Below are 26,389 nucleotides of genomic sequence, written 5' to 3' on the forward strand. Positions count from 1 at the left end.
GGGGTCTCATCATGGCTTCAGGCGCCGGTAAGGCTGCTCAGCCCTCTGGGTCGGGCTCCGCCGTTAACGGGACTGCGGCAGAGTTTCCCAACATCGAACAGGAGCTGCACGACAACCAGATGCACAGCAAAATGTGCAAGAAGATCGCTCAGCTCACCAAGGTAAGATCTGTCCTGGTGGAGCGATGAGAGCCCCCCCACATCCAGACAGAGACGCTGTGTTCCCACCACAGCCAGCACTGTGTGTGCGGACATGGCTCTGATCGGTGGGAAACCAGAGCAAAACAAACCCCCAAAACCAGATTGGACCTTGGCTTTTATTTGGCTTAATAATCAAATTCCAGAATCTTATTGTTATACCTTTCCTTCTGAGCTTTAGGTGTTGGCTGTACATCCAGAGCCACCTATCCAAAAAGCTGTGGGGAGAAACCCCATAATACTGTATACAGGCAAATAATCAACTCATTTATTCACGTTTTTCACAATGCATCAAACAAATTTGCCATAAACTGCACATTTTGTGAAACCCTGAATTATATACTATATTTGTCAGAAAAAAATACCCAAAGGTGCAAAAACAGTGACATGAATCAACAAAAAGCTGTACAAGCACATGCTGATGGTTTGCTGGTATTTGCCATTATATATTAAAGACTGAGAGGCCACTGTACATATTACAATGTTTTTATTTCTTTGATTGGCACCACCATATGCAGTGCATCCTTCTCTATGTGCATGCCTAATATCAGTTTGCAGACTTGGATGGTTGACAACAGCAGCAGAAGCTGTATCTGCTTGGTCTATCATACAGTAAGAATTAGTGTGTGCGTGTGTGCATCACAATATTGCTTGCACAGGCAGGTCATGACCCAAAGGGCTTGTTGAGCTGTGACAATTACTGATGACGGTGCAATTCAGGTTGTCCCATATGGTTGCTGCTCACTGCAGACTGCAGGTGTGAATGCATGTCAGTGTGTCCAAGACCAGCAGAATGCATGTGTGTGTGAAGCTTCCTCTTTTGAGCATAGACATTAGAAAAAGATGTAACAGATGAGGGCTCAGCAGTTATGTCCGTATTTGTTAGAGTATAGGGAATTCACCTTTTAACTCTAATGTCCCTCCTCTCTTTCCATCCTCACATCTCAGCTCCAGAAACCAGGATTCGTTCTTTAATTTTAAAACTGCATGCATGTGATGTCAGCTCAGTTCCTCCCTCTGATGGCCCTGGTAAATGCATCCAAAACTAAGTGCACTGTTGAATTTAAAAGAATAATCACATCCAACATTCATGTAACTATGCCCTCGGTGCTTTGGAATGGCGTGCATGTGGCGCCTGGTATAATTGAGTGTTGGGGTGGGAAGATGACTGAATGAGAAGAGGAAGTGGGTCAGCAGTGGTAACCTTATATATTTCTCAACCCCCGAATAGGGGCACACACAGTTTGCATTTATGTCCTGCACTCACCCTGTCCTGCTCATACTTGACTTAACACAACTACACCCACCACCCCCACCCCTCCATTCAGCTCCCTCCCTGTCAGAGAAGACTGTTGTGCTTTGGCTGAATGGGTGTTGCTAAAGATAAATCAGTTGCACATCAACGTGTGTGTTTACAAGGTGCATCGAGAAAATGGGGAAAAGACCCTCAAAATTCTCTTAAGCATTAAAAGAGCAACGAGAAGAGTATGTTCATAAAGGTCTTTCCCTATACGCGCAAGACACTCACACATTATATTAGAGCTCTTATTCTCAACTAGATGGAATGTTTCTTTTTTGCATCCACTGTAACACTGTATCTTTCTCTAACATCTCCTCTACATCTATCTTATCACCATTACCTCTGTCTATAGTTCCTGCTTTACACAGTTGAAAGAAAAAGGGAATACACTGAGTTAATGATACGACACGTGTCAAACTCAAGGCTCGGGGCCAAATTTGGCCCAATTCAGCCCGCAGCAGAAAGTAAAAAAAAAAAAAAAAAATATATATATATATATATATATATATATATATATATATATATATATATATATATATATATAGTGTAAATTACCAAATAATCCAGTTGTAGATATCTCAAATTGACCAATTTAATGAAACTACAATATTTTTAGGGGCTTGCATTTTTCTTTTCTTTATATCATATGAATCCAGTCATTTTTAAATGCAAATTGCAGAAGTCAAAATTTTTTCACACATCCTGCAATTTCTCAGAAAAAAAAAAATTGGTAACGAAATCAAGAATTTCTGAGGTGAATTGAAAACTAGGGAACAATGATGTTAAAACTGTTCTTTTTTCCCTGCTTAAAATCCGTGGCCCACTAGGCCATATTTGGCCACTAAATGGTGTTTGACACCCTTGTAATTGACGATAATGGGGGCACGATAACGATACAATGTTTTTGGAAAGGAAAACTGACCAAATGGAAAAATAACGATGCTTTCATTTGACTTTTTGGAAATACCTACATACTTAATTTGTGTATGACACTTTGAACTCAATAAGAATATAAAACATAAAAGTGTAGTCGATCGTATGGATTTTTATGGACTCCCACCCCCTCTCGCTATACCACTCGAACTCTTGAAGATACATCATGTGACTTTTTACCAATATAAGAAAGTCATGTTTTGCTGACTATGAAGTTATTGTTTTTTACATTAGCAGCAGCTCCTTAGACAACATGAATAACAAAATCAACTGAAAGGATCAATATCATGGTCTCCAGGAAGAATTTTAAGTACCAAGAGCTGCTCAACACCCGTTAACATTTTCCGCTGTCGTCAGATTCACTCTCATCTGGCTTTAACTTAGAGCGAGCAGTGGGTGCTGCACTCATCTGTGTGTGCGTGCACGTTTGGGTGTTTGTTTATACAGGGAGGCTTATCCCCTGCAAAATGCACACATCAAAGAAGAATTTGAAACAGAAAGGGTATGCTTAGAAATAAGAAAAAATGGCTATTTGTTTAATTTATATACAGTGAAGAAAATAAGTATTTGAACACCCTGCTATTTTGCAAGTTCTCCCACTTAGAAATCATGGAGGGGTCTGGAATTTTCATGGAAGGTGCATGTCCACTGTATGAGAGATAACCTAAAAAGAAAAATCCAGAAATCACAATCTATGATTTTTTAACAATGTATTCGTGTGATACAGCTGAAAATAAGTATTTGAACACCTGTCTATCAGCTAGAATTCTGACCCTCAAAGACCTGTTAGTCCGCCTTTAAAAGTCCTCCTCCACTCCACTGTATTATCCTGAATCAGATGCACCTGTGTGAGGTTGTTAGCTGCATAAAGACACCTGTCCACCCCATACAATCAGTAAGACCCAAACAGTCAGCATGGCTAAGAGCAAAGAGCTGTCCAAAGACACCAGAGACAAAATTGTACAACTCCACAAGGCTGGAAAGGGCTACGGAGAAATTGCAAAGCAGCTTGGTAAAAAAAGGTCCACTGTTGGAGCAATCATTAGAAAATGGAAAAAGCTAAACATGACGGACAATCTCAATCGGGAGTGGAGCCCCATGCAAGATATCACCTCGTGGAGTCTCAATGATGCTAAGAAAGGTGAGGAATCAGCCCAGGACTACACGGCAGGACATGGTCAATGACCTGAAAAGAGCTGGGACCACTGTTTCCATGGTCACTGTTGGTAATACACTAAGACGTCATGGTTTGAAATCATACATGGCACGGAAGGTTCCCCTGCTTAAAGCAGCACATGTTAAGGCCCGTCTTAAGTTTGCCAATGACCATTTGGATGATCCAGAGGAGTCATGGGAGAAAGTTTTGTGGTCAGATGAGACCAAGATTGACCTTTTTGGTCATAATTCCACTATGCGTGTTTGGAGGAAGAAGAATGAAGCGTACCATCCCAAGAACACCATCCCTACTGTGAAGCACGGGGGTGTTAGCATCATGCTTTGGGGGTGTTTTTCTGCTCATGGGACAGGACGACTGTACTGTATTAAGGAGAGGATGACTGCAGCCATGTATTGTGAGATATTGGCCAAAAACCTCCTTCCCTCAGTCAGATCATTGAAGATGAGTCGTGGCTGGATCTTCCAACATGACAATGACCCAAAGCACACAGCCAGGAAAACCAAGGAGTGGCTTCGTAAGAAGCATATCAAGGTTCTGGAGTGGCCTAGCCAGTCTCCAGACCTAAATCCAATTGAAAATCTTTGGAGGGAGCTGAAAGTCTGTGTTACTCAGCGACAGCCCAGAAAGCTGACTGATCTAGAGAAGATCTGTGTGGAGGAGTGGGCCAAAATCCCTCCTGCAGTCTGTGCAAACCTGGTGAAGAACTACAGGAAACGTTTGACCTCTGTAATTGCAAACAAAGGCTACTCTACCAAATATTAACGTTGGTGTTCAAATACTTATTTTCAGCTGTATCACACGAATAAATTGTTAAAAAATCATAGATTGTGATTTCTGGATTTTTCTTTTTAGGTTATCTCTCATACAGTGGACATGCACCTTCCATGAAAATTCCAGACCCCTCCATGATTTCTAAGTGGGAGAACTTGCAAAATAGCAGGGTGTTCAAATACTTATTTTCTTCACTGTATATATATATATATATCAATATGTAAAACATTAAGTACAGTAAATGACTTCATGTGTGATCAAAGTGTATTTGGAAAATTAAATGAAAAAAATGCACTTGGTTTTTCTATTGTAAAGTTGGGGAAGAGATAAAGGCTTTATATGAAATAGAAATTGAATTGAAAGTGTAAGAATTTGAGCGACTTTGAGAAAAGCCAAATTGAAATGACGAATAACTGGGTCAGATAGTCTCTTAAACTAACTGGAGCTCTGGTGAGGTGTTCATGGTCTGCTGGAAGTTATAAGTGGTGACCCTGCCTCAGAAACATGAGCTGCAAAAGCTTATTGATGACAAAGGTTGTCCAGGTGACTTAAATCAAATCAATGCTGCAATAGAAAATCATAATGCAACGCACAAAGGTGTAATACTACTTTTACAAATGGGTTATTTAATGTGATTATGTGGCAGGTGGTTATAACTGATATACAGATGCAGATCATAAGACAATTACTTTATTTTATTTTATTATTTTCTCTCTTGTTGATCTTCTTCATGAAGTTTCACACAGCAACCCACACCCAGTGGGAAATAAGAAGAATATAACCACACTCTTTACCTACCAATTCATAATCACAAAAAAAAAGGTAGAAAAATAGGTGTCATTTTGGGAAAAATGTAGTTCTCGCACTGGTCGACTAGCAATCAGCAGCTTTTTATTGCCAGCAATAACTGTCTACATACTGATATTCCACCCGTACTGTAAATAAATTTTACGATCACCTCCTCTCTCACATTTTATTTAAAGCTCGCTATGGTGTCACATTGCTTTGTATTGCTTTGAGTCATAGTTGGGGAACTTAATGCAGCCTGATGTGATTGAGAAGCAGTGATGATGAGACACTGTTTTTACTGTTTGCTGCCAGCATTTAACGCTGCAGCAAATGAGACACTAGATGTTAGAAAAAGGATAGAAGAAAAATACTTCAAAGATTAAAGAAGGGTATAGGATGGTGTGATGGTATGCACACACACACACACACACACACACACACACAGGGAATGTCCAGCAGTACTGTACCAGCTGCAGACTGAGAGGCGTCTATGTAAAATATGAGTCCATGTGTCACAGGTTACACACGCACGTACACACACACGCACACACCTCTGTAGAAGTATAAGTAAGACGTCAGGGTCACCAAAAGCAGATGATGACACTGTCGACATGGCGTAGAGGGTAAAGTGAATAGTGGTGAGAAACAGGCGATATTTCATGTGCTATAGTCGTACTTTATAAGGAAGAAGAATGCCCAACATGTTTAAAGGCATCGCCACATAAAACTGGAATGTATAAGTCGCTGGTTGGCTATTTGTGTTTGAGATATTATTGTGTTGGCACCTCAGAGCTTGTTTAGCAATTGTGAATGTAATTCTGCCAGCAGCGTGTGTTTGTTATTTACAGAGTAAATAGCTTATACACAGAGCAAGACAAACATTGTGAATCCATCAATCTTTCCCATCTTTTAAGGTAGGGGCATAGCTGTTCATATTCTCATTTATTTATAGTCACCAATTAATTATATGTACATGGGGGGAAGAGTCTGCAGCACCTGCATGGAAAACACATGCATATGGAGCTTTTTTTTTTTTTTTTTTTTTTTTTTTATCATTTCAAGTCATAAAGTGCTACCAAACATTTTAGTGCAATGCATAAAACCCCTTATCCTAAAGTGTAAACAGCTTTGCTGAATTAAAAAAAAATCAGTTAAAATAAGCCCAATTCACCCAGAGAAGCAAAAAAAAAAAAAAAAAAAAAAGTTAAACATTTATCCATCTATTTTGTGTTTGTATATTTATATCTGCAGAAGATAGTCTCTTCAATAGATATGTATGGGTGGAAGCCACACTTTGATTAATTATCTAAAGCAGACATGGGAAACTGGTGGCCCTCGGTTGGATTTTTAAATCTCCCAAAGATTTAAACAGAAAATAAAATTAAAATGGAAAAAAATAACAACATAGCACACAATAACAAAAAAAAAAAAACAAACAAACATGCACAATGACTTTAAAATCTCAAAGTGAGAACAGAAACATAAAAAATGACTTCATAAACACACAACAAATAAATGGACTTAATTTATATAGCTCTACACTGAAGTAGTCTCAAAGCGCTTTACAATATTAACTTACTGACACACCAATGGGACTGAGCTGCCTTGCAAGGCACTAGTCGACCACTGGGAGCAACTTGGGCTTCAGAGTCCTGCCCAAGGACACTTTAACAGTTATAGATTAGGATTGAACCCCCAACCTCTCAATTAGAAGATGGCCCCTCTTCCACCTGAGCCACGGTCACCCAAACAACAACAAAAACAAATAAAATTAGTTGAAAAACACAAACTATTTCAAAGATACACAAAAAGACTAAAAAAAAACACCTACATACTAAATAACAAGTAAAATGCCCAAACCCCCTGTTATTTCCTGTATTAATGCTCAGATTGGTCATTATGTTCAATGGTGAATTTAAATTTTATAATTTCCTTTGGATTAGAAAACTGGTGTACAGCTACCTCACTCAGTATGACTGGATTCAATGAAAAAGTTCCACAATTTTTTGTTGCTGTAATCTAATAAGATAGTATTTTAAAATGTAGCATGTATAAATAAAAGCTGCCAGAAATAAGGTAAGGATGCACATAAAAAAACGTCCTGGTCAATCATTAGTTACATCTACAAAATCCTTACCTAAAAAAGACAAACAAAGTTACAAACTTTGCTCTGATATAATTAGCAAACTAAATGAACAGTTATCATACTTCAAGCAACATTAGCTTTTTTTTTTTCAAAGGTAGATAATTCCAAATTAAAGTGTTTTTAATAAAGCTGGCCTTTGAATGCACTGCTCTTAGTCCCAAAGTCTCAGAATGGCATCCTGTCATCTTAAATATTGAATTTCAATGTTGCACATACAATAATGAAATTCACAAGCAAATCCATCAAATATGTGCTATTTTAAAAAAAAGTTTATTCTTTTTTGTTTTTTTTTTAAATAAAAAGCACAGCTCTGGGTAATTATATAAATATGTTATTTTAGATAAATCTCAGGTTTCCTCTGGCTCAGCCAAATGGCGGCTTAGTGTGATTAAATGAGCTGAAGCCATTGCAAGTCTGATAAAGTGCTTAACATACAGTTGTTTATGTACATTGATCTCTCCCTGGAGTTGAAGCTTGTTCTACTTTAAGTGATGAAAGTCTTCTCTGTTCCCCAGGGAGAAGATACACATATAACACCTTTGCTGTTTTTCACTCGTGCTCTGCAGGTGATTTATTCCCTCAACATGAAGAATGAGGAGCAGGAAGCGACTCTGCAGGCCTTGAGTCACGCCCACCACGATGAGCTGCATCGCATCTTGATGGAGACGTGCCACGAGGGGGAGGGCCCAGCACTGAGGACACGCCTCCTGGAGCTGCAGGAGTCTCTGGATGAGCAGCAGAGAGCCGGAGCACAGGTGGGTGATAGTATGCAAACTTGAGTGTCCTCGTGAGCGTGTGCGCAGTGTCGACACACCTACTCCCCTGGATGGGAAGATGAGCCAAATGCCTTCAAGGCCATGCTGAATCGCTGTAATTTAACGTGTGGCCTTCCACTGGGAGCAGCAAATCAAAACCTGCCATGGATACGACCAACGACAGTCAAGCCTCCTCTGATGAACTGATCTAGATCTCGCACATCATAACCACAAACAGAAAACATACAATACCAACTAGGGCTGTGCATTGCCATGAATCTGACAATATGATACGGTTCACGATTTGCATGTCACGATACGATATATCCCGATACTAACAATGCGATATACATCGCGATATATCACGATATCAGTAATTACAAATTTCACCTTTACAAGTACAAAATGGTATGAAATACAATTTATTTCATGTTTTTTAAACTTGCGAGAACAAGTAAATGATAGCTAACTGTAATTCAAGTACAAATATCAAAAACCAGTGTTATGTTTATCAAACTGTCACATTATATACAGTATGTTTTTAAAAAAGTTTCATTTTTGCTTCTACAACACATTCTGATTCTCTTATGTTCTTAAATTCTTTTTTCTTTTTAAGTAATAACATACATCTATAAAAGTACAGTCAACTTCAAAACTAAAATGCTTTGAGGATTGAGTAGTTTAACAAGGTCTGTGTGGTTCACTGATACCTAGTGACCGGGCGTTTACGTGCTATGCATATTTAGCACAATTAAATGTTTTTTTTTGTTAAAAAACATGATGGATTGATACAATTATTACGTGGTGAAATATCACTGTTCTTACACCCTACAAATAAACATTCACTGACAAAATATGTTAAGCTTAAATTTGAATTGTGAATGCGTTTTAATTATTGTTTATCATTGCAAATGTACAAGTAATTTAATTCCTAATATGGAAAAACCGAAGCTGGCAGATCTGTGTGTATCTTATCAATCAAAACTGTAAACACATGGCAGAAAATCCATTTTAAAATACTGAACTCTGCGGGTGTGGTTTTGATCAAATAAACTGCAGACAGCAGAAAGTGAGGTCAGCTGTAGGTTTTTTTTTTTTTTTGCTGCCTGGAAAGACAAAAATAAATCTAGTGCTGCAGCACAAACTGATACAAGTAGGAGTCGGATGGCTTAGATCGTCATGTTAATTTATTATAATAATAATAATAATAATAATGAATTTTATTTTAAATGTACTTTACATTTCAAATAAAATCTCAAAGTGCTACATAGTAAACAGGACAAAAATTCAATACAATACAACAATAAAAGCAGTTAAAATTAGCTATAGGCTTTTTTAAAAAGGAAGGTCTTTAGTCCTTTTTTAAAAGCATCCACCGTCTGTGGAGACCTAAGGTGGTCCGGAAGGGCAATCCACAGACGAGGAGCGGCAGCTTCGAAAGCCCTGTCCCCCATGGTCATGAATATGACGTTTCACAAATAACTTTTAAGTAAACTGGAGAAATGATAGTGTTATTCAGTGCAAAGTAGTAGTGATAACCAGTGAGATTGTGTTTAAATCTTGTGTTATCCCTGCTTTCAGGTGCAGGCAGACTTTGAATGCTTTCGAATTCAAGCAGAAGAGCGGGAGCGAGAAGCTGAAACAGAGTTGAGGAAAGAGTTTGAGGAAAAGCTTCAGTGTGCAGAGGAAGCGCTCCAGGAAGCCAAGGCCCAGATCTGTGCTGCCCAGGAGGAGAACCAGAGACTGGGCAAAGAGCTGCAGGAGGCCAAGGAGCACATCCTGGAAGCTGACGCTAAATGTGAACAGCTACAAAGAATAGCCGATGAGGAGAAACAGAGACACGTGGAGGAGAGGCACAAAGACGATGAGGAGAAAAGGAAGGAGGCGGAGGAGAGGAAAACAGAAGTGCAAATCCTCTCCGACGAGGTGCAGGCACTGAAAGAGGAGAGGGACCTGGCTGAGGAGGAGAGGAAGCGATCGGTGAAAGAAGGGTTGGAGAGGTGGGAGCAAAAAGTGAATGATTTAAATGAGGAGAAGGAGCAGATGAGGAAGAAGATCGAGACAGAATGGAGGGAAGAGCGGCTGCGGTGGGAGGAGCGGGAGGAGGAGGAGAAGAAAGGAATGCACAGCGCTTTGCGGGAGAGGGTGAAGAGGGCTGAAGCGGAGGTGGAGGCTCACCTGGAGAGGCTGGCAGAGAGCAAGAGGAACACAGTGAAGCTGCAGGAACGCATACAGGTGCATCATCTCACTCATTTCCAAACAATTAGAGAGAGAGAGAGGCTGAAGCTGTCTCTGGTGGACACAGCTAATGATAGTGTGGATGCTTAAGTAGGGAGTGAGAGAGACGGAGAGGGATCAGGCTCGTCTAACTGCAGGCTGTCCTCTGTGAGTGCTGCTCCCTCTGCCAACTATCTCCTAATGAGCAACACGCACACACACACGCACACGCACACCATTTCCACCTCACACAGAAGCATTAGAAAGCCCTTTGAGAGCTGGCATAGAGCTGACATAAGCCTCACAGCGCACCATTAAAAACTCACAGCTAAGAAAGATGAGGCACATTTCTTTCCCTATTCTCTTCCACTGTTTCCTACTTATTTGTGCAGGGGTGGGTTCAGGAAATGTTGGTTGGGGGGCACTGCAGGGGCACAGACTCTGCTTAAGGGGGCACACTAAATTTCAAATTATGAAACAACCACTTATAACTTATACCACTAATAATAATAATAATAATAATAATAATAATAATAATAATAATAATGTAACCTTTATTCATCACTGTAGTGAAAAAAAAATTCTGCATTTTCCCCATTTTCCCTGAGAGGTAGCAGTGGGCTAAAGTTAAGAAAGTGAATACTGTTTAGTCTAAATAATGTAATTATTTGCAACATTGGCATTTGTCTTATATGTTGAATAAACAAAATGTGTTAAACATCTTAAGAAAATAAAGGCAATAAATATGTAGTTAATGCTATAAAATAGTTTGTCATATCTGTGTGTGGATCAAATGCTAGCTCCTCATTGCAACAACATACATACCAAATAAATGTTTTTCTAACAGAACAAAAATAATTTGTGTCAGCGCTTCCCACCCATCACCCCCCTTTCTGCATCACCTGTGCCTCTCACGCCAAACTGCTCTGCTACACTTTATAAACCCCATCTCCAGGATCTGGAGGAGGAAGTGGAGTTGGATCGGAAGCGTGCGGCTGAAGCCGAGGGCGTGGCCAAGCGAGCAGAGGAGGAGTTAGCGGTTGCTAAGGAGAGGCTGCTGCTGCAGGAGGATGAGCTGCAGAGCAAAGCAGGTACACACAAAGAGTCTAACAACCTCATAGCCATAGTCTGCATGTTCCAACAAGGACGTGGTAACAGGAATATCCATGGTTTGGTAATAAATGCAATAATAAATGCCCTCCCCACCTTCTTAAGGTAATACAGACCATACTTCATTTTTAAGCTGAGCTATGGGGCCTGTTTTTTCACCTGCCTGCTGAGTTGAATGCATCCCTGCTATTTATACAGTCTAAATATTTATCATCATGTAATCTGATGAGTCAGCAAAAAAGCCCATTCCATTAATTGCAAATTTAATTTAGAGACGTGCCTACGTCAGCTTCAGAGGTGAAAGTAATGGATTACAAGTACTCACATTACTGTAATTTAGTTGCTTTTATGGGTACTTATATATATACTAGTATACTTAGTATGTTTCTAAATCAGTAATTTTACTTGTACCTAAGTAGATTTAAAAGAAGTAAAGTAATTCATTACATTTCTACAAATTTTTATTTTCTTGTTTTAAAATTATCAACGGACTTAGTTAAACTGCAAAACATTAAATGAGCAGACGACAATCAAATGCATCACATCATAACCGACCAATCAGATGAAATGTAATGCACTGCACCAAAACAGTGCTTTGTGTTCCCACATTTACTAATTTAGAAATATGCTAAAAAAGTACAAGTACCCAAAAAAGCGACTCAATTGCAGTAACATGTGTACCTGTAATACATTGCTTTCACCTCTGAGTAACAGTACTTGTACTTGAGTAGGATACATCAGTACTCTTTACACCTAGGTTCAGATTTACCTGCCTGTATCGTAAATCATGAATGATATGGTATGGATGGACAATGGACATATGCTGTGCGCATGTTTATTTAGTGTTTGATATTAGCGTGTGTATGTGTGTGTGTGTGTGTCTGTCAGAGGAATTGCTGAATCGAGGTTGTGAGGTGTGTGTGTGTGCTGAGTTGGAGGAAATGAGGAGCCAGCTGAGTCGTTTGCAGAGCAGGAACAGAGAGCTGGAGCTACAGAGCAGCGGCCGCAACAACGATCACGCCCGGCAGATACGCCAGGTAAGACACCCAAAGGTGGAGGAAGCAATGCATTGTGTTTAAAAAGAGCAGATTTACTGCAAGTGTGCTGGCTCTGCTCTGAAAACACGCGTTTTGTGTGTTTGCAGCATGCTGAAGCCCTGTCTAGTTTGCGTTCTGAGATGGTAAGAGCTCAGACTGAGGAGCTGCGGCGCATCCAAAAGCATGCAGACGAAGAACGAGACAAACTGCAGAGAGAAATGGAAAAAGAGCGAGAGAGCCTGCAGAGAGAGAGGGAGAAGGAAAAGGCTCAGTTTGAGAAAGACAAAAACAGAATGCGAAGAGATCTGGGTGAGGAGAAGGAGGTGCTGTACAGGGAAGTGGAGGAGGTCAAAGAACGCCTGAGGAGAGAAAAAGAGGAAGAGATGATTCTGCAGCGCAAAGAGTTTGAAGTTGACAGGGTTCGAGGTCGTTCCCAGCTGGACAAGAGCATCGAGCAGGTGGAGGCCGAGCGAGCCAATGTGCAGAAAAAGCTTGAGGAGGAGAAGAAGAGATTGGGAGAGAAGGCCGAGGAGGACAGGAAGCGGCTGAAGGAGCAGGTGCGGAAGGCGATAGAGGAGGTCATGAGGAGACATGCTGCTGAAGTGAACAGCCTTCAAGAAGCTCTGAGCTCGGAGAAAAAGACCAACCAGGAGGTGAGCACACATCTTTAACATTTAAGCAACGCACGGCGTGTTCTTTCCATCTCCATTTGAGACAGAGTTACATGCTCCCAATAAAAAGACTGAATGCCAGGATACACTCAAACGCAGCTGAAGATAGTTTAATAGTTTCGTTTATTTTTGGTCCTCTACCAAAAGTACTCGATTGAAACACAACCAAGCCAAATGAAACTAAAAATGTTGACCTTTACCCACTCAATAACGCCATGAACCCCAGACTATTACAGTGTGAAAGCAGCTCACGGAAAGCCCATCTGAAGCTATGAAAGTGTTCAACTACATTTCTCTAATCAGATCTGTAAAGTCTATTAACCTTGGAAATAATCCAAGCAACGGTTAGAGAAGAGAGTCAGGGCTCCCTCCTGTACAGTATACTGTAATTTCATGTAACGAGCAGAAAGTTTACTTGTTAACAACATTTTCAACCTCCAGGCTTTTGGATCCTCATTAACGTCTTTAATTAAAGTCTGTTCTCTCTAATAAAAAGAATCTGAGTGAATAGTTTTAAATATAATTGCTATTTCTGACTAGGAATCCGCAGCATACTCATCAGTTTGTGAAAAATTAGTTTTCACTACAAAGTAAGATGACGTCAGAAACGAGACTGGAACATCTGACTGGTTCTTTGCTGGCATTTTTTATTACCCTGGATGCCAGGATAAAAACTGCTGAAGGTGTTTTTTTCTCTTTGGGTTTTTTCCCTTATGTGTTGGTTTCCCCTATAGCTCATATTTTATTCAGCTTGCATTTCACTTCCTTCTATTCAGAAAATGCACAAGCTGTGGAAAACACTAGAAACACAACAGAGACACTCCATTTCCTTGGGTGCAATGTTTTCCTATTTCATTTGCTTTCATTATGTATTTATGCTTTGAGGACTGTGGTGATTGTGGCCCAGGTGTTGGAGGGGTTGTCTGCTGATCAAAAGATGGGGGTTGGATCACAATGTTATACCTGACCATGTGTCCTTGGGAAAGACATTGAAGCCTAAGTTGCTCCCAGTTGTGACTCAGGCCTTGCATGGCAGCTCTGTCCCATTGGTGTGTGAGTAAATGGTGAATGTGGGTGATGTTGTAAAGCATTTCAGAACTGCTAAAGTGCTGTACAAATCCAGTCCATTCACCATTTACTATAAAATGAGTCAAAAATATCTATAAATGAAATCAGATTCAGAAAACTGTATTTATCCCAGAGGGGAAATTCAGTCTCAGATACATCCAGACCAAGAAATTAATGAAATGAAGGGTTCTTTCAGAAAAACTGTTTTTCCCATCAAAAATCTTTCCGCCGGCTTTCAACAAACCTTTTGAGTTTGCAGTCTTATCAGACAACAAAATAATAGTATGCAATTATCTGCGGGAAAATGTGTCACTATCAGTGAGTAACTGGCAAGTATTTCCTTAACAAATTGCCCTTGATACTGAATTTCTCAGTTCAGTTTATGTTTTCATCATCTATTCGCTCATGATGCAGCAGGTAACAGTATAAAAGCTAGAGTGAAAAAATAAAAAATTAAAACTTTCAACATCGTATATCACTGACATGATTGATGGTGTTTCTGATTTTTTTCTCAGTGTAAAGATACAGTTTTGTTGACATATGCCATGTGGGTTACCTTCATATACACATTTAATAGTTATTGATTCGACCAGGGGTGTCAAACTCTTTTTAGTTCAGGGGCCAAATATGGACCAGTTTGATCTTAAGTGGGGCACAGACTTTAGGTGGGGAAAAAAATAACAATTTTAAAATCAATTGTGCCCTAGTTTTTAATATCAGTCCTTGCCGGATATTCAGATAAAAACATTTTTGATTTTTTAACTAATTTTTTGTGTAATTTAGAGGAATTTTGTGAAATTGTTTGTGAGTAATTGCAAGATTTATGGAAAATTTGACAATTGCAATTAAAAATGATTGCATTCATGTGATATAACAAAAAGAAAACTGCAAGCCCCTCAAAATATTGCAGAGTTTCATTAAAATTGTGAATTTGAGATTGCTACAACTGGATTATTTGATAATTTACACAATAATTCATGTTTTTACTGTCTCCTGCGGGCCGAATTGGATGCTGTAAAGGGCCGAATTTGGCATCCGGGCCTTGAGTTTGACACATATGGATCAGGCCATGTAATTAGAAGATGACCGCAGTCATGTTTGATTTAGGTCTTAAAATTATAATATTAAGATGGTTTTGCTAATGGATTGTGTGAAGGTTTGTGCTCATCTGGATGAGGAGAGGAGAAATCGGGAGGACCTCCGCAACAGGCTGGAGAAAGAAGCAGACGAGCTGAGGACGAAACTGAAAGATTCCACCAGTGAGGTCAGAAGTGTGATAGTTGATTTCTCACTAGGCAAACATACAATAAGTAACTGTTTTTCTACAATTGTTCAGTGGTAACTGACTTCTGCGCTTTCAGATCTGTAGGTTGGAGTCACTGATCCAAGAGAAGGACAAGAAAGAAAAAGTAACCCCAGAACATGCACCTTCCTGCGGACCACGGTCCTCCCGTCTAGAGGAAGAGCTTTATCAGTCCAGAAGTCGTCTGGCTCGAGTTCAGGAGGAGGCTGAGAGGCAGAAAGACAGACATCAGAGAGAGATAACGTCTCTGAAAGCTGACAAGCATCGTCTGGAGGAGAAAGTCCTTGAACAGAGCCGTCTGACCACTGAGAGGAATCTGTTGGAGCAGAGCCATAAACACACCGAGGACCGGATCAGGTACGAGCACAAACAGGAACTTACCACACCTGGTTATGGTCACATTAAGAAGCTTGGACGCCCTCATTCATCTCTAATGCCTTTTAACTGAAAATATCACTAGAGATTATGTTGTTATCATCATCATTAATTATTTAAACTGTATCGCACAACAACTAATAGCATCTTCATCCTGCTCAGACTAATGATATGAAAAGTGTTTTGTTTGAAAAAGAAACATACAGACAAAGTAGAAGCAGCAATAAAAAAGGATGTGAAAGACTAAAAGTATATTCATCCCATCTTACAAACACATCTGAAAGACTGTCTTTACTTGTTGGTATGAGAGGATATTTAAGAAGCTGCATATGGAATAAAAACCACTTTACACTTGTGGAGGTACCCGATGGTTTTAATGGTAGACGTTTAGTGTTTTCAGGTGTCTTCCTGGTTCAGCTGAAAGATGGCTAATAGGTTACATGTCATTTTAAGATTCAAAATAGACAAAAGTCAAATGTGATCCACTGGCCTATAACTAAACATCAACAAGTCATATACACAGACTTAAGAAATGGGTGTCCATATATTTGTGTGCTATCAACTGAACCTGGCTATGGTTTAATGATGATGTGAATACATGTAAAACATTTTTTGTAAAAAAACAGAAATTCAGCTTTAGTTTCCATTGGATCACCAAAATTGTTGGATGGCGGTTGGAAAAATGTTCCATGGTGACATTTAATTTCAACTCATGCACCATCCTGCACTTTAACCTCCCACTGAAGGCTACATCCACGACAGAGTTCAAATCATTTCCAAATGGGTTCTTGAACATGACACACTGTCCTTTAATGGCATCCACACTCACCTTTGGGATGTTATGTAACAGGATATTAGCAAGAATGAATGTAAAGCTGAAAAATCTACACTGTACATGTAATGCATACAGTCACAAAAATTGGTACCAAATAGGTTGTTCTCCATTGGTTTGTGTACAATACTTTGGTGTTCCTCATCGTTAAAACATGCATGAAAAAGGCATTGTTCACTACTGTGTGAATCTGCCAATCCACTACCAGTGCTTGATGTTTATTAAACAAGAACATTGATGCAATTTTACCCCAAATTGGTAATGATGATTATTTCTGCTTGGATCATAGCTAAAAGTATTCATCTCATAAATTAAGAAGTATATTTAACTGGTTACCCAGTTCTGGCTTGCACAGAGCCTTCAAGTTTGATTTACTACTTAGAAAGTCCCACCTGCCTCATGAGTCCATAAAAGAAAAAAAATAGGTCACACTCTATTTTAGGATTTCCCAAGTAATTATTATTCTTTATCTTTATATCTTTTATCTACCCAGATAAAAACTGAAATTAGACCGAAATATCTTTTTTAAGAGAGATCGGGGAAAGCTGCAACAGAGTTTCAACAACCCAATCTTTTCATAAAATTCACAAAGTGACCACTGAGTGTAGTTAAGATGTCAAACCTATTCATCTCTCTAGCTTGGTGTTAGAATTGGAGTTATTCTTCCAAAATGAGATAAAAAGCAAGAAACCATGAAGCAATGTGAACGTGTGTCTCACCTGTTTGCCGTGTGGCTTCAGGGCCGAGTGTGAGGATTGTCTCAGAGCTGAGTTCAGGATCGAGATGAACGCTGCCGTCGCTGAGAGTGAACAGAGGTGGCAAGGCAAAGAGCAAGAGCTGCAGAGTCAGATATCAGAGCTGCAAAGGGAACTGCTCAATCAGCAGACACAGGTGAGCACAGGCCAAGAAATGCTCGAAATCGTTTTTTTTAATCCCCATTTTCATTTACTCATGCAAAACAGCTATGCTGTTGTCTTCAAACTCAATTTTAAAAACAATGTATTCATTTTAATTCTTACTGCCACTTCACTATCTTAGGACTTTGTTTACCTGCTCAAACGCTTATCATTATCAGTTACGGTTCTTGGGGTTTAGGATTTCCTTTCGAAAATGCATTTTTCTGACACAAGTCTATGGAGACTGGCCGTTTTGCCTGCGTGACGTTGTTCAGAAAGTTTGGTGCGCTTGGCAAACAGACTGTGTGAAAGCGGAGCAGACCAAATTAAAATGCAACAATGTTGCAGATTCACTGCATATAGTCCACCGGACTGTATGTGTTAGCACCCCTTGAAAACTCTCCTCATGTTTCCTCAACAACACAGGCAGAGAAGAAGAAGGCCGGCCAGGGCGATGACGGCCATGGCAATCCGGAAATTGACAGACTGAGAGACGAAGTCCAAGAAACTAAAGAGATAAACAAGAAACTGCGAGAACTGCTAAAGGTACAAAGGCGCGTTGACGACCCTGGTTTTTTCTCTCTTGCTTTTTGATCAATGATTTATCAGCTTTAATGAAAACGTGCAGAGAAGGACGGAACGATTCTTTGGTGTGTGGGTTTGAATGGCATGTCTGGCATTGAGAGGGGATAAAAGAGGATGTGAGACATCTGCTGTTTACAAAAACGTTTTTGTGTTCAAGGAGCCACAAACTCAGTCTCTGACTGAAGAGAGACACAATCACGCTATGGCGCTGCAGGCGTTAGAGCGCCAGGCGAAGGAAGATGTGCTGTCTGAGAGGAACAGGCTTCAGACAATGCACCACCTGGAGCTAGGTAACACACACACACACACACACACACACACACACACACAGAAAACAGCACTAACAAAAACAAATAGCATAAAAAACCCATACACACACAAAGCCCAACATACTCTCTGAGATTATAAATTCAGCAGTGAAGTGTCTTTCGCTATTGCCATGGATACACTTCACCATGGCAACAGCAGATAAGTACCTGTAGCAGTGCTTTGGAATTGATCTTGTTTTCTGTATCTGTTTCCCCGCGTGTGACTTCAGATAAGCAGCGAGCAGAGCTAACCCAGCAGCACACAGAGTGGAGCAGACAAATGACCCAGAGACACATGCAGCAGATTGAGGACCTGCAGGCCCAACTAGAAGCACACACACAGATGATGGCACTGCAACAGGTGAACTAAGCAGCAACTGTAAACTGGCCATGATAATAACAATAATAAAGTCTTTCCCCATTTGGGGACTGCTACTTCAACTTTAAGGGCCTGTACTACAAAGCTGGATAAGTGTATGTCCAAGATATCTCTCCTTTAGCAGGCTTCACCTAACCAAACATTCTCTGTCAGAGAGCCCCTGTACTATGAAGCAGAATATCAACACGTTAATCAGTTTTTTCCGCTGTGGTAGAATTTGTTAATTTGGCGAGTCCGAAGCTATGGAATGCACTGCCACTTTATACCAGAGAGGCTTCATCTCTGCCTGATTTCAAATCTCTTTTAAAAACGCATCTTTTTACTTTGTCGTATGGTTTTTAAATGCAATGATTTTATGTACACTGTTGTTTTATATTTTGTTTTTTGTCACTTTTGTCCAGCACTTTGTCCCCCTCTTCCTGGGTTTTTAAAGTGCTTTATGAATAAAGTTGGATTGGATTGGATAATCTTCTAAATGGGCTGGTCATTTTCCAAGAGAACTGATTGGTCAGGAGGCGGGACTTTAGTACTTAATCAGATCTTATCCACTTCATAAGTGTTCAACCTAAGTTACCATGGTGATTTAGCCTGATTAGACATTAGCTAGTGTCGTAGTGCAGGACACACCCGAATAAATCCTGGAAGTTAGCGCGACAAGAGAAAATCCAGCTTTGTCGTACAGCTCTTTAAAGATGTTGACAAAAGACACGATGCCGTTGTCTTTTGTACGTGTCACTGAGTTCATTGTTCTCACATGTGTTCAAAGGACCTGAAGCAACAGAACCAATATCAGGTGTTTGAGCGTCAGCTGGACGAGAGTCGCTGTGCCATGATGGAGCTGCAACGAGAAAACACTGCACTAAAGAAGCAATTAAAGGAAAAGTACGGAAAACTTTACAGAATTCTTTTGTTTTTAAATATGATAAATATTTTCATCAGATTTAATTTATCTAACAAAGTGAAAATCTTTCATTCTTAACACAGTCTTACAGCCGTTATAGAAACCCCAATATTGAGGCTTTTGTTGTGAAAAAAGTGAAAACCTAGCAAAGTAAAGTGTGGAGGTGTATTGTCTTATGCCATTATTAATAAAAAATGTGGAAAAAGTCTTTATTTTAGAAATCAATCAGAAATGTGAAATGAAATGCATCCATCATTCTCCTATACCTTCTTATCCTGGTGTTAGTTAGAGGGTGTTAGGTGTTAATCTAACACACACCATGTTTCGCTGCTTCTCAGATCAGTGCCTAAACCTTCAGAGATCAAGGAGAAGGAAGACAATTGCACAGAAATAAAGAAGAAAAGAGACGCTCAACTCGAAGAAGAAGCACAACGTCTAAAGGAGGAGGTGGAGAAGCTGAGGGTAGAGATGGAAAAATTGGAGGAGTCCCAGAAGCACTGGGAGGAGAAGAAGGAAGAAGACATCAAGGAGGAGGAAGTGGATGAGGAAAAGAAGAAGGAGCGAGAGGAGGAGAAAAGAAAAGAGGAAGTGGAGGAGCTGAGGAGGGAGCACAAGAGGGAGATGCAGAGTCTGGTTTCTGAGTACAGCAACGCTCAGACTCACCTGCAGGATCGCATCGTGGCGCTGGAGAACGAGTGAGTGCAGGGTAGCACAGAGCAGGTGTAGAATGAAAAACACCCTGAATATTTCTGTGTTTGCAGAGTGTGTGTGTGAGGAAGGTTGTGTTTGTGTTTGACCTGCAGACTGCGAGAGCGGGAGGAGCGATGCAGGAGGAAGGAGCCCCGGGGTGAAGACCTCCAGCTTGGGAGACTCCAGGAGAGGCTCACGGAGAGAGACCAGCTCATAAAGAGATTAGTGGTGAGAGGACGTGCACACAGCACAAAATACAGTGGTTGTTTTATTGTTCCACATAACAGATTCTCAATGTTTTCAGTGGTCATGCAGAAAAATAATGGGGAAAAAAGATGGGCTTTTATTTTGAAGGTGATCAAAAAAAGTGCTGTTAATTTAATTTATTTTTTTTTCTTTAATTTGTTTATATATCTTTCTATTTTAATCACACTATTAAAACATTAAAAAAAGTTTTTTTCAAATCTTTAATTTTTTTGTATATCTACCCACTCATTGGGTAAATGCAACTAAAGTTTTTTAGGTCAAATTTGTATTATTATTATTTTTAAACTGTACTTTGATTAATCTTTGGTTGTACTTTCAGTCTATATCATTCTCAGTGGCTAGAGCAGTGTTTTTCAACCTTGGGGTCTTGACCCCATGTGGGGGGGTCACCTGAAATATCTAGTAATTGATAAACAATTGCTGATTAAAATTATATTTCAGTTTTTCTTTAATTATTATTACTTAATTCTTCTTCTTCACCACACACAATCACAAACAAAAGCATTCAATACTCTCGTTGAGATAAAATAAAGTAGAAAAATATCTGAGCTGGCGCATTTTTGTCAATTTATGCACTAATCCTGGCAACTCTGTATGTGTGACACAGTATAACAAATATGATCAAAAACTATTTCTAGAGGAAAAAAGTCTCTGGGTTCCCCAGAAATTGTGATATAAAAATGTGGTCATGACCTGTAAAAGGTTGGGAACCACTGGGCTAGAGATTTAAGTTTACACTAGTTTTCATTAACTAAATATGGGAATTTAGGCTTTTTCCTTGATTTAGGTCCCAACGTGTTATGGGTTGAGAACCACTATTCTAGATGATGATTTTTCCCCTTGCCTCATATCTAATAAAAGCCCCAAAGGTGGCTTAAGATATTGAAATTGTTGTTTCAGTTCTTGAGGAAAGTTGGGACTTCATGATCTAACTTTTTGGCCTCCTGCATGTTTAATTGGAGCAGTGTTCATTTACCATCTGTGCTCAGAGAAGTGTGGGAGATATTCAGTGTCCTTTGACGCAGCTCTATGCTGACCATCTGTGTGGCACGAGGCAGCGTCACATCTTCCCTCCAGACACAACACACACACACACACAACAAGAACATACAGTGTGTGTGGACGGACCTCCTCACAGTCCTTGTCCTCCTTTCCTACAGGAGGAGAGGCATCAGCTGCAGCTCCACCCTCCTGTTGCTGGGGACAAGAGCACCCTCAGGCTCCGTGACAGCAAGTCCCGCCCTGGGAGCGTTACTCCAACCATGAGGGTGAGTTTGTTCAGTCTGTGTCTGTGTGTGACTCCTCGTGCGTTATCGTCCAAACCAGCTGCCTTGATGCCAGAAGGGCTCACTGGGCCCTGGCCAACATCGCTCCCAGTGGCACGTGGACGTGCAATGCACATGATGGCTGACAGACACGCCTCCACAGTCTAACAACTGCCAGCACACGGCTTATATGGATAGAGCCTGTTTGTGAAATCAGGACTGTAAACAATAAAACGTTACAGATCTCTGCAGAAAAACCAACTTGCCCGTTTCAGTTTTTGCCAATATAATGTCTAATTATGACACTGCAAAGAGATGTATAGTTAATATATGATGGTTAATTATTTTATTTAGTTCTTTATTTCATTATTTATTTTCTTTCTCTTTTAGCTTTTTTTTCTGTCTTCATTTCTCCTTTTCTCTTTTCTTCTTCTCTCTTTCAATATATTGTGGTATCATTGTTGTTTTGTCGATGGTACCATGGTAGTGGTATCAGGATATTTCAAAGACGGTTTACTTTTCCATCCATGCTACATCTGTCCGAAGCGTGCATGTCTTTTCAATCGGAGCCGGGAAACATCATCGATGTCCAAAGATCTCAATTGTAGACATGCTAATATTGTTTTTGGCTATTTTTTTTTTTTTAAGGTTAATATATGAGTGAAGCACATGTAAAATTTAAACATCTTAAAACCAGTCAGACTACAGCTCAGATCAGGACCAGCTTTATTCAGTTTTAGGCTTTCATTTACGATGTAAGTAAATTGAACGACATGCTACCATTTCCTACTCTAAACTGCATGCTGCTTAAAATTACATTACGTTTAAAAAATGTCATCACCTTTGAATAGTAGGGTCATAAGATTGTTGATAGGTTTATTCTAATGTGGCCGCCTTAGGGGGAAATAAAGGCAATTTGACATTCCACACTAGGGCTGGGAGATTTGGACTAACACTCATATCTCAATATTTCTTCTCAAAATGGCGATATATGATATAACTCTTGCTATTTTTTAACTCAATAAAGTCTGACAATTCTGTGTTTAATTTGCTGATGAAAAATGCAACATAGGCACATTTATTAACAAAACAGTTGCACAATATGTGCCACTTTTGGCTTTTTCTCCTTTAAAGGTGCAGTCCGTGACTCTCAGATCCCTCCCTCCCCGCTGCTCTCTTGCCCTGCCTCCAAACTTTCCAAAGTCCCTCCCTCAAAGGAGCTAACAAGCTAACGTTAGTAACATCACAGTAATATAACATGCACTGTTAAAAGCATATTATTGCAGCGTCTCTCTCTCTCTCTATGTGCACACACCTCAGCATCAGAGCAACACCACAGTGTCACTTACAGCAGCCCACACGGAGGCTGCTGCGTGCACACAAACAACACATGCACTACAGAGTTCTAGTGTAACAATTACAAATCAAACATAATGTAAATCAAGCAGCAGTAATTACCTTTCAAGCAGAATAGTCGCTAATTCTATCTTCTACTCCTCCGCCATACACTGTAAAAAAGACGGCGCTACAGCCCCGGGAAAGGGCAGGCCTGCGAGCAACAGCTGTCAGACAGCCCATCAAACACAATCCTGGCTCTGATTGGTTCTTTTTGCTCGGTCGAGGTGCATTCTGGCAATCTGCCAAAGGCTGCAGGAGCAGCAGGGGGGACTCAATGAGTCTGTTTTTTTTCACACAAACTACGAGTTTAATGTAAAGCTGTCCTTACTTAGTGACAATCTAACTAAAACAAGCAATGAAATTAAAACATTTTGATAGAGGCGATATTGTAATTTTCTTTATTGCCAAAATAGAAAACTCAATATATCTTGAATCTCGATATATTGTCTACGCCTAGTTCACGCCCCTTAAAGTTTTGCCAAATCATCTGTGCCAACAAAGTTTTTGTTTGTTTTTTCTTGGATTAGCTTTTTAAAGTTTAAAGGAACAAGACATGTTGGTAATTGTTGATGTTGTAGTGGTCACTTATCCAGGTTGATCTGATATGGCTAAAGTCAGGACTGCTGAGAAGACTTTCCATCTCTACATTCTCAGGATTAATGTGACCCCTGATCTAATGTTCAGAAAACATTCTTTTTTGTAAAAACTGTGATTTTCTGGCTCTTGTTTGAAGCTGTTCTCTGTTCTTCTCACAGAGAAAACAAGCAGAGTCGCCTCCTCGTGTCACCAGCATCACCAGTGCCGGTACCTACGAGAGGAGCATCTCCGCCTCCTCCTCCTCCCATGTCCAGCAGCACTCCTCCTCTACCCTCCCCCACCCATCCAGCTCCCACCCTCACACCTCCCCCCACTACTCCACCTCCTCTCTTCCACACAAGCACACGTCCCTCGGCCTCAGCCAACATTCCTCCCCTTCCCTCCCTCGCTCCACTAGATCTCGGACGTCCTGCATTCCTCTCACCCCGGCGCCGACCGCTCCTCTCCCCGTCTGCCCCTTGTCGCAGACGGGAATCCGATACGTGTCCCCCTCCTGTCAAGATCCATATGCACATCTGCAGGCCCAATCAATCAGGTACGGACCTTTGATGGCTTTAACGCAGCAACTTTCTGTTATAAAGCTCAAACCAACAAACCTTTGAATGCATGTTTTAGAAAAATGTGACTATTTCATCCATCCATCCTTTAAAAAAAACCTCATTATTTTGTGGGGCCGTGCAGGAAATATTAAACTCTCAAGGAGTAATTTCTGCACTAAACCCACACATACAGTAGATAAAATTATTATGGAAGAAATCATAGTAGTTTTGCATCTAAATGTCTCTATCTCACCAAATACTTGTTTTTATCTCTGTGTTCTCACCTTGAAATTCAAAATAACACATTTTTATTAGCATTTAAAAGCAAAAGAAGAGGATGATTCTATAGACTTTAAATTCCAGTATTCGTCAAACTTAGATCCACTAACCACTAAGGCCATATGTTGGTGACAAGGGAAAATTGTTTGAAATCAATGTTTATAAAATATGAAATAAAATAATGTGAATCAGAATTATTTTATTGATCCCAGAGGGAAATTACTTTTTTTTTTTTTTTTTTTTTTACAGAGACCAGAAATATTGCAGATGAAAAAAATGAACGCTAAACAAAGCCGAGACAGAAAATGAAAGTAATAATTAAATACAGGTGCGCACATTCCAATAATAAAAAAAATACAGATAAATACAAATAGACATTTGAGGTATACATTAACTTTGGACTAATAGAAAAATTAACCATTCCCCTTTTCATATGTGGCATAAAAGTTTCTCATTTTCATTACTATAACAATAATAAAATCTTGAATAAGCATAAATCTGTCCACCTATCACAGGTAATGTGAAGTCCAAAGATAAGAAACGAAGATAAGAAATATGTAGGTTATTGCTAAGATCTATGTTCAGAATCTGTTACTTTATATTATTATAGGTCTGATGTCACAATTTAGTTAAAGCATTGAATAAACCTTCTTACACATCTACAGGTTGTAATAACTATTGTGTTCAACTTTAAAAAGTGCGGTTTACCAAACGCTGTGTGTTTGTGTGTAGGAGCCCGTACGTGGAGCAGAGGGGGACAGAAGGGCTGAAGCAGGAGTGGTTCACCAAGTACTTCTCTTTCTGAGCACAAACACACACATACAGAGCAGCTGCGAGTGCATCTCATATACGGTCCATTGCTTCGTCCACACTTTGTTTTTAGCTTCCAGCACAATGACAGACATACAGGCTCATCACCAGCAAGGCCATCTTAAACATTGCCTCAAAGCTCAACCAAAAAGTGCTTCTCAAACTCATGCCTGACCTCCTCTCCAACCACTGGCCTGCAGGATCTTGTTTGTATGGTTTTGAATGTCTTCATATGGATTTTTTAAGGGCAGTCTTCCTTTTTTTAAAAAAAAAAATGATCCTCCAGTTTCACCGCAAGGTTTTCCAGACAAGTGCACATTTCTTCACAACCAACAAGTGTCTCTTCGAGTTTGGAAGCATTCATAATATTCATTCAAGATCCACATCAAGATGGACACACACAACCCACCATACCAAAATGAAGCTTGTTTCAATGCAAAAATGTATGATAATCCTAATGAAATTGAATAAAATATTTTGTTTTTTTTACTCGTTTATTCTGTTTCAAATCATTTTTGTGAACCAAAAATTAAATGAAAAAAAGAAATGGCAGTACAGCCATTCATAGACATGTCCATATATTACAGTATTAAACTGGTGTGAATTCAAATAAGAAAACAAGATACGCAATAAACAAAGCTTTGCTTTTATTTGCTCAAAGATCTCCAACAAAATCTGTAAATCTAATTCAAGCAACATTATTTTTGAATAATATGTTAAGGCTTCATTGGTTCAGACAACTAAATCCACTTTGATCTTCTGACAATTGTCAGTCTTCGTCAGAGGTGTGTGCT

The 26,389-nt window shown here is 39.8% G+C and overlaps 2 protein-coding genes across 3 annotated transcripts in view; one reads left to right on the forward strand and one right to left on the reverse strand.

Annotated features, from left to right (window-relative positions):
* Positions 1–17,502, reverse strand: part of ncapg (non-SMC condensin I complex, subunit G) — a 39,974-nt gene extending 22,472 nt beyond the window's left edge. The window contains exon 1 of one of the 2 annotated variants that reach the window (XM_028445726.1): positions 17,401–17,502. The gene's annotated coding sequence lies outside the window, so the exon portion shown is untranslated. The remainder of the gene's footprint in view (positions 1–17,400) is intronic. The other variant, XM_028445727.1, reaches the window with a different exon arrangement.
* fam184b (family with sequence similarity 184 member B) lies at positions 1–26,084 on the forward strand. Its single transcript, XM_028445716.1, has 18 exons — positions 1–161; positions 7,880–8,068; positions 9,650–10,303; positions 11,241–11,376; positions 12,284–12,432; positions 12,540–13,085; positions 15,328–15,435; positions 15,533–15,831; positions 17,422–17,572; positions 18,004–18,123; positions 18,320–18,452; positions 18,701–18,831; positions 19,616–19,731; positions 20,089–20,445; positions 20,554–20,668; positions 21,868–21,975; positions 24,126–24,502; positions 25,518–26,084. The coding sequence occupies exons 1-18, from the start codon at positions 12–14 to the stop codon at positions 25,588–25,590; spliced, it is 3,912 nt and encodes a 1,303-aa protein (XP_028301517.1). The 5' UTR covers positions 1–11; the 3' UTR covers positions 25,591–26,084.
* Positions 26,085–26,389: the final 305 nt, after the last annotated feature.

The sequence above is a fragment of the Gouania willdenowi genome, chromosome 1 (assembly GCF_900634775.1).
Source record: "Gouania willdenowi chromosome 1, fGouWil2.1, whole genome shotgun sequence".
Lineage (NCBI taxonomy): Eukaryota > Metazoa > Chordata > Actinopteri > Blenniiformes > Gobiesocidae > Gouania > Gouania willdenowi.

Coding starts and splice junctions, on each gene's coding strand:
- fam184b (XM_028445716.1), top strand. CDS start 12: ATGGCTTCAGGCGCCGGTAAGGCTGCTCAGCCCTCTGGGTCGGGCTCC. Junction 11,377..12,283: donor TGAGCTGCAGAGCAAAGCAG/GTACACACAAAG, acceptor TGTGTCTGTCAG/AGGAATTGCTGAATCGAGGT. Junction 15,832..17,421: donor CACACCGAGGACCGGATCAG/GTACGAGCACAA, acceptor GTGTGGCTTCAG/GGCCGAGTGTGAGGATTGTC.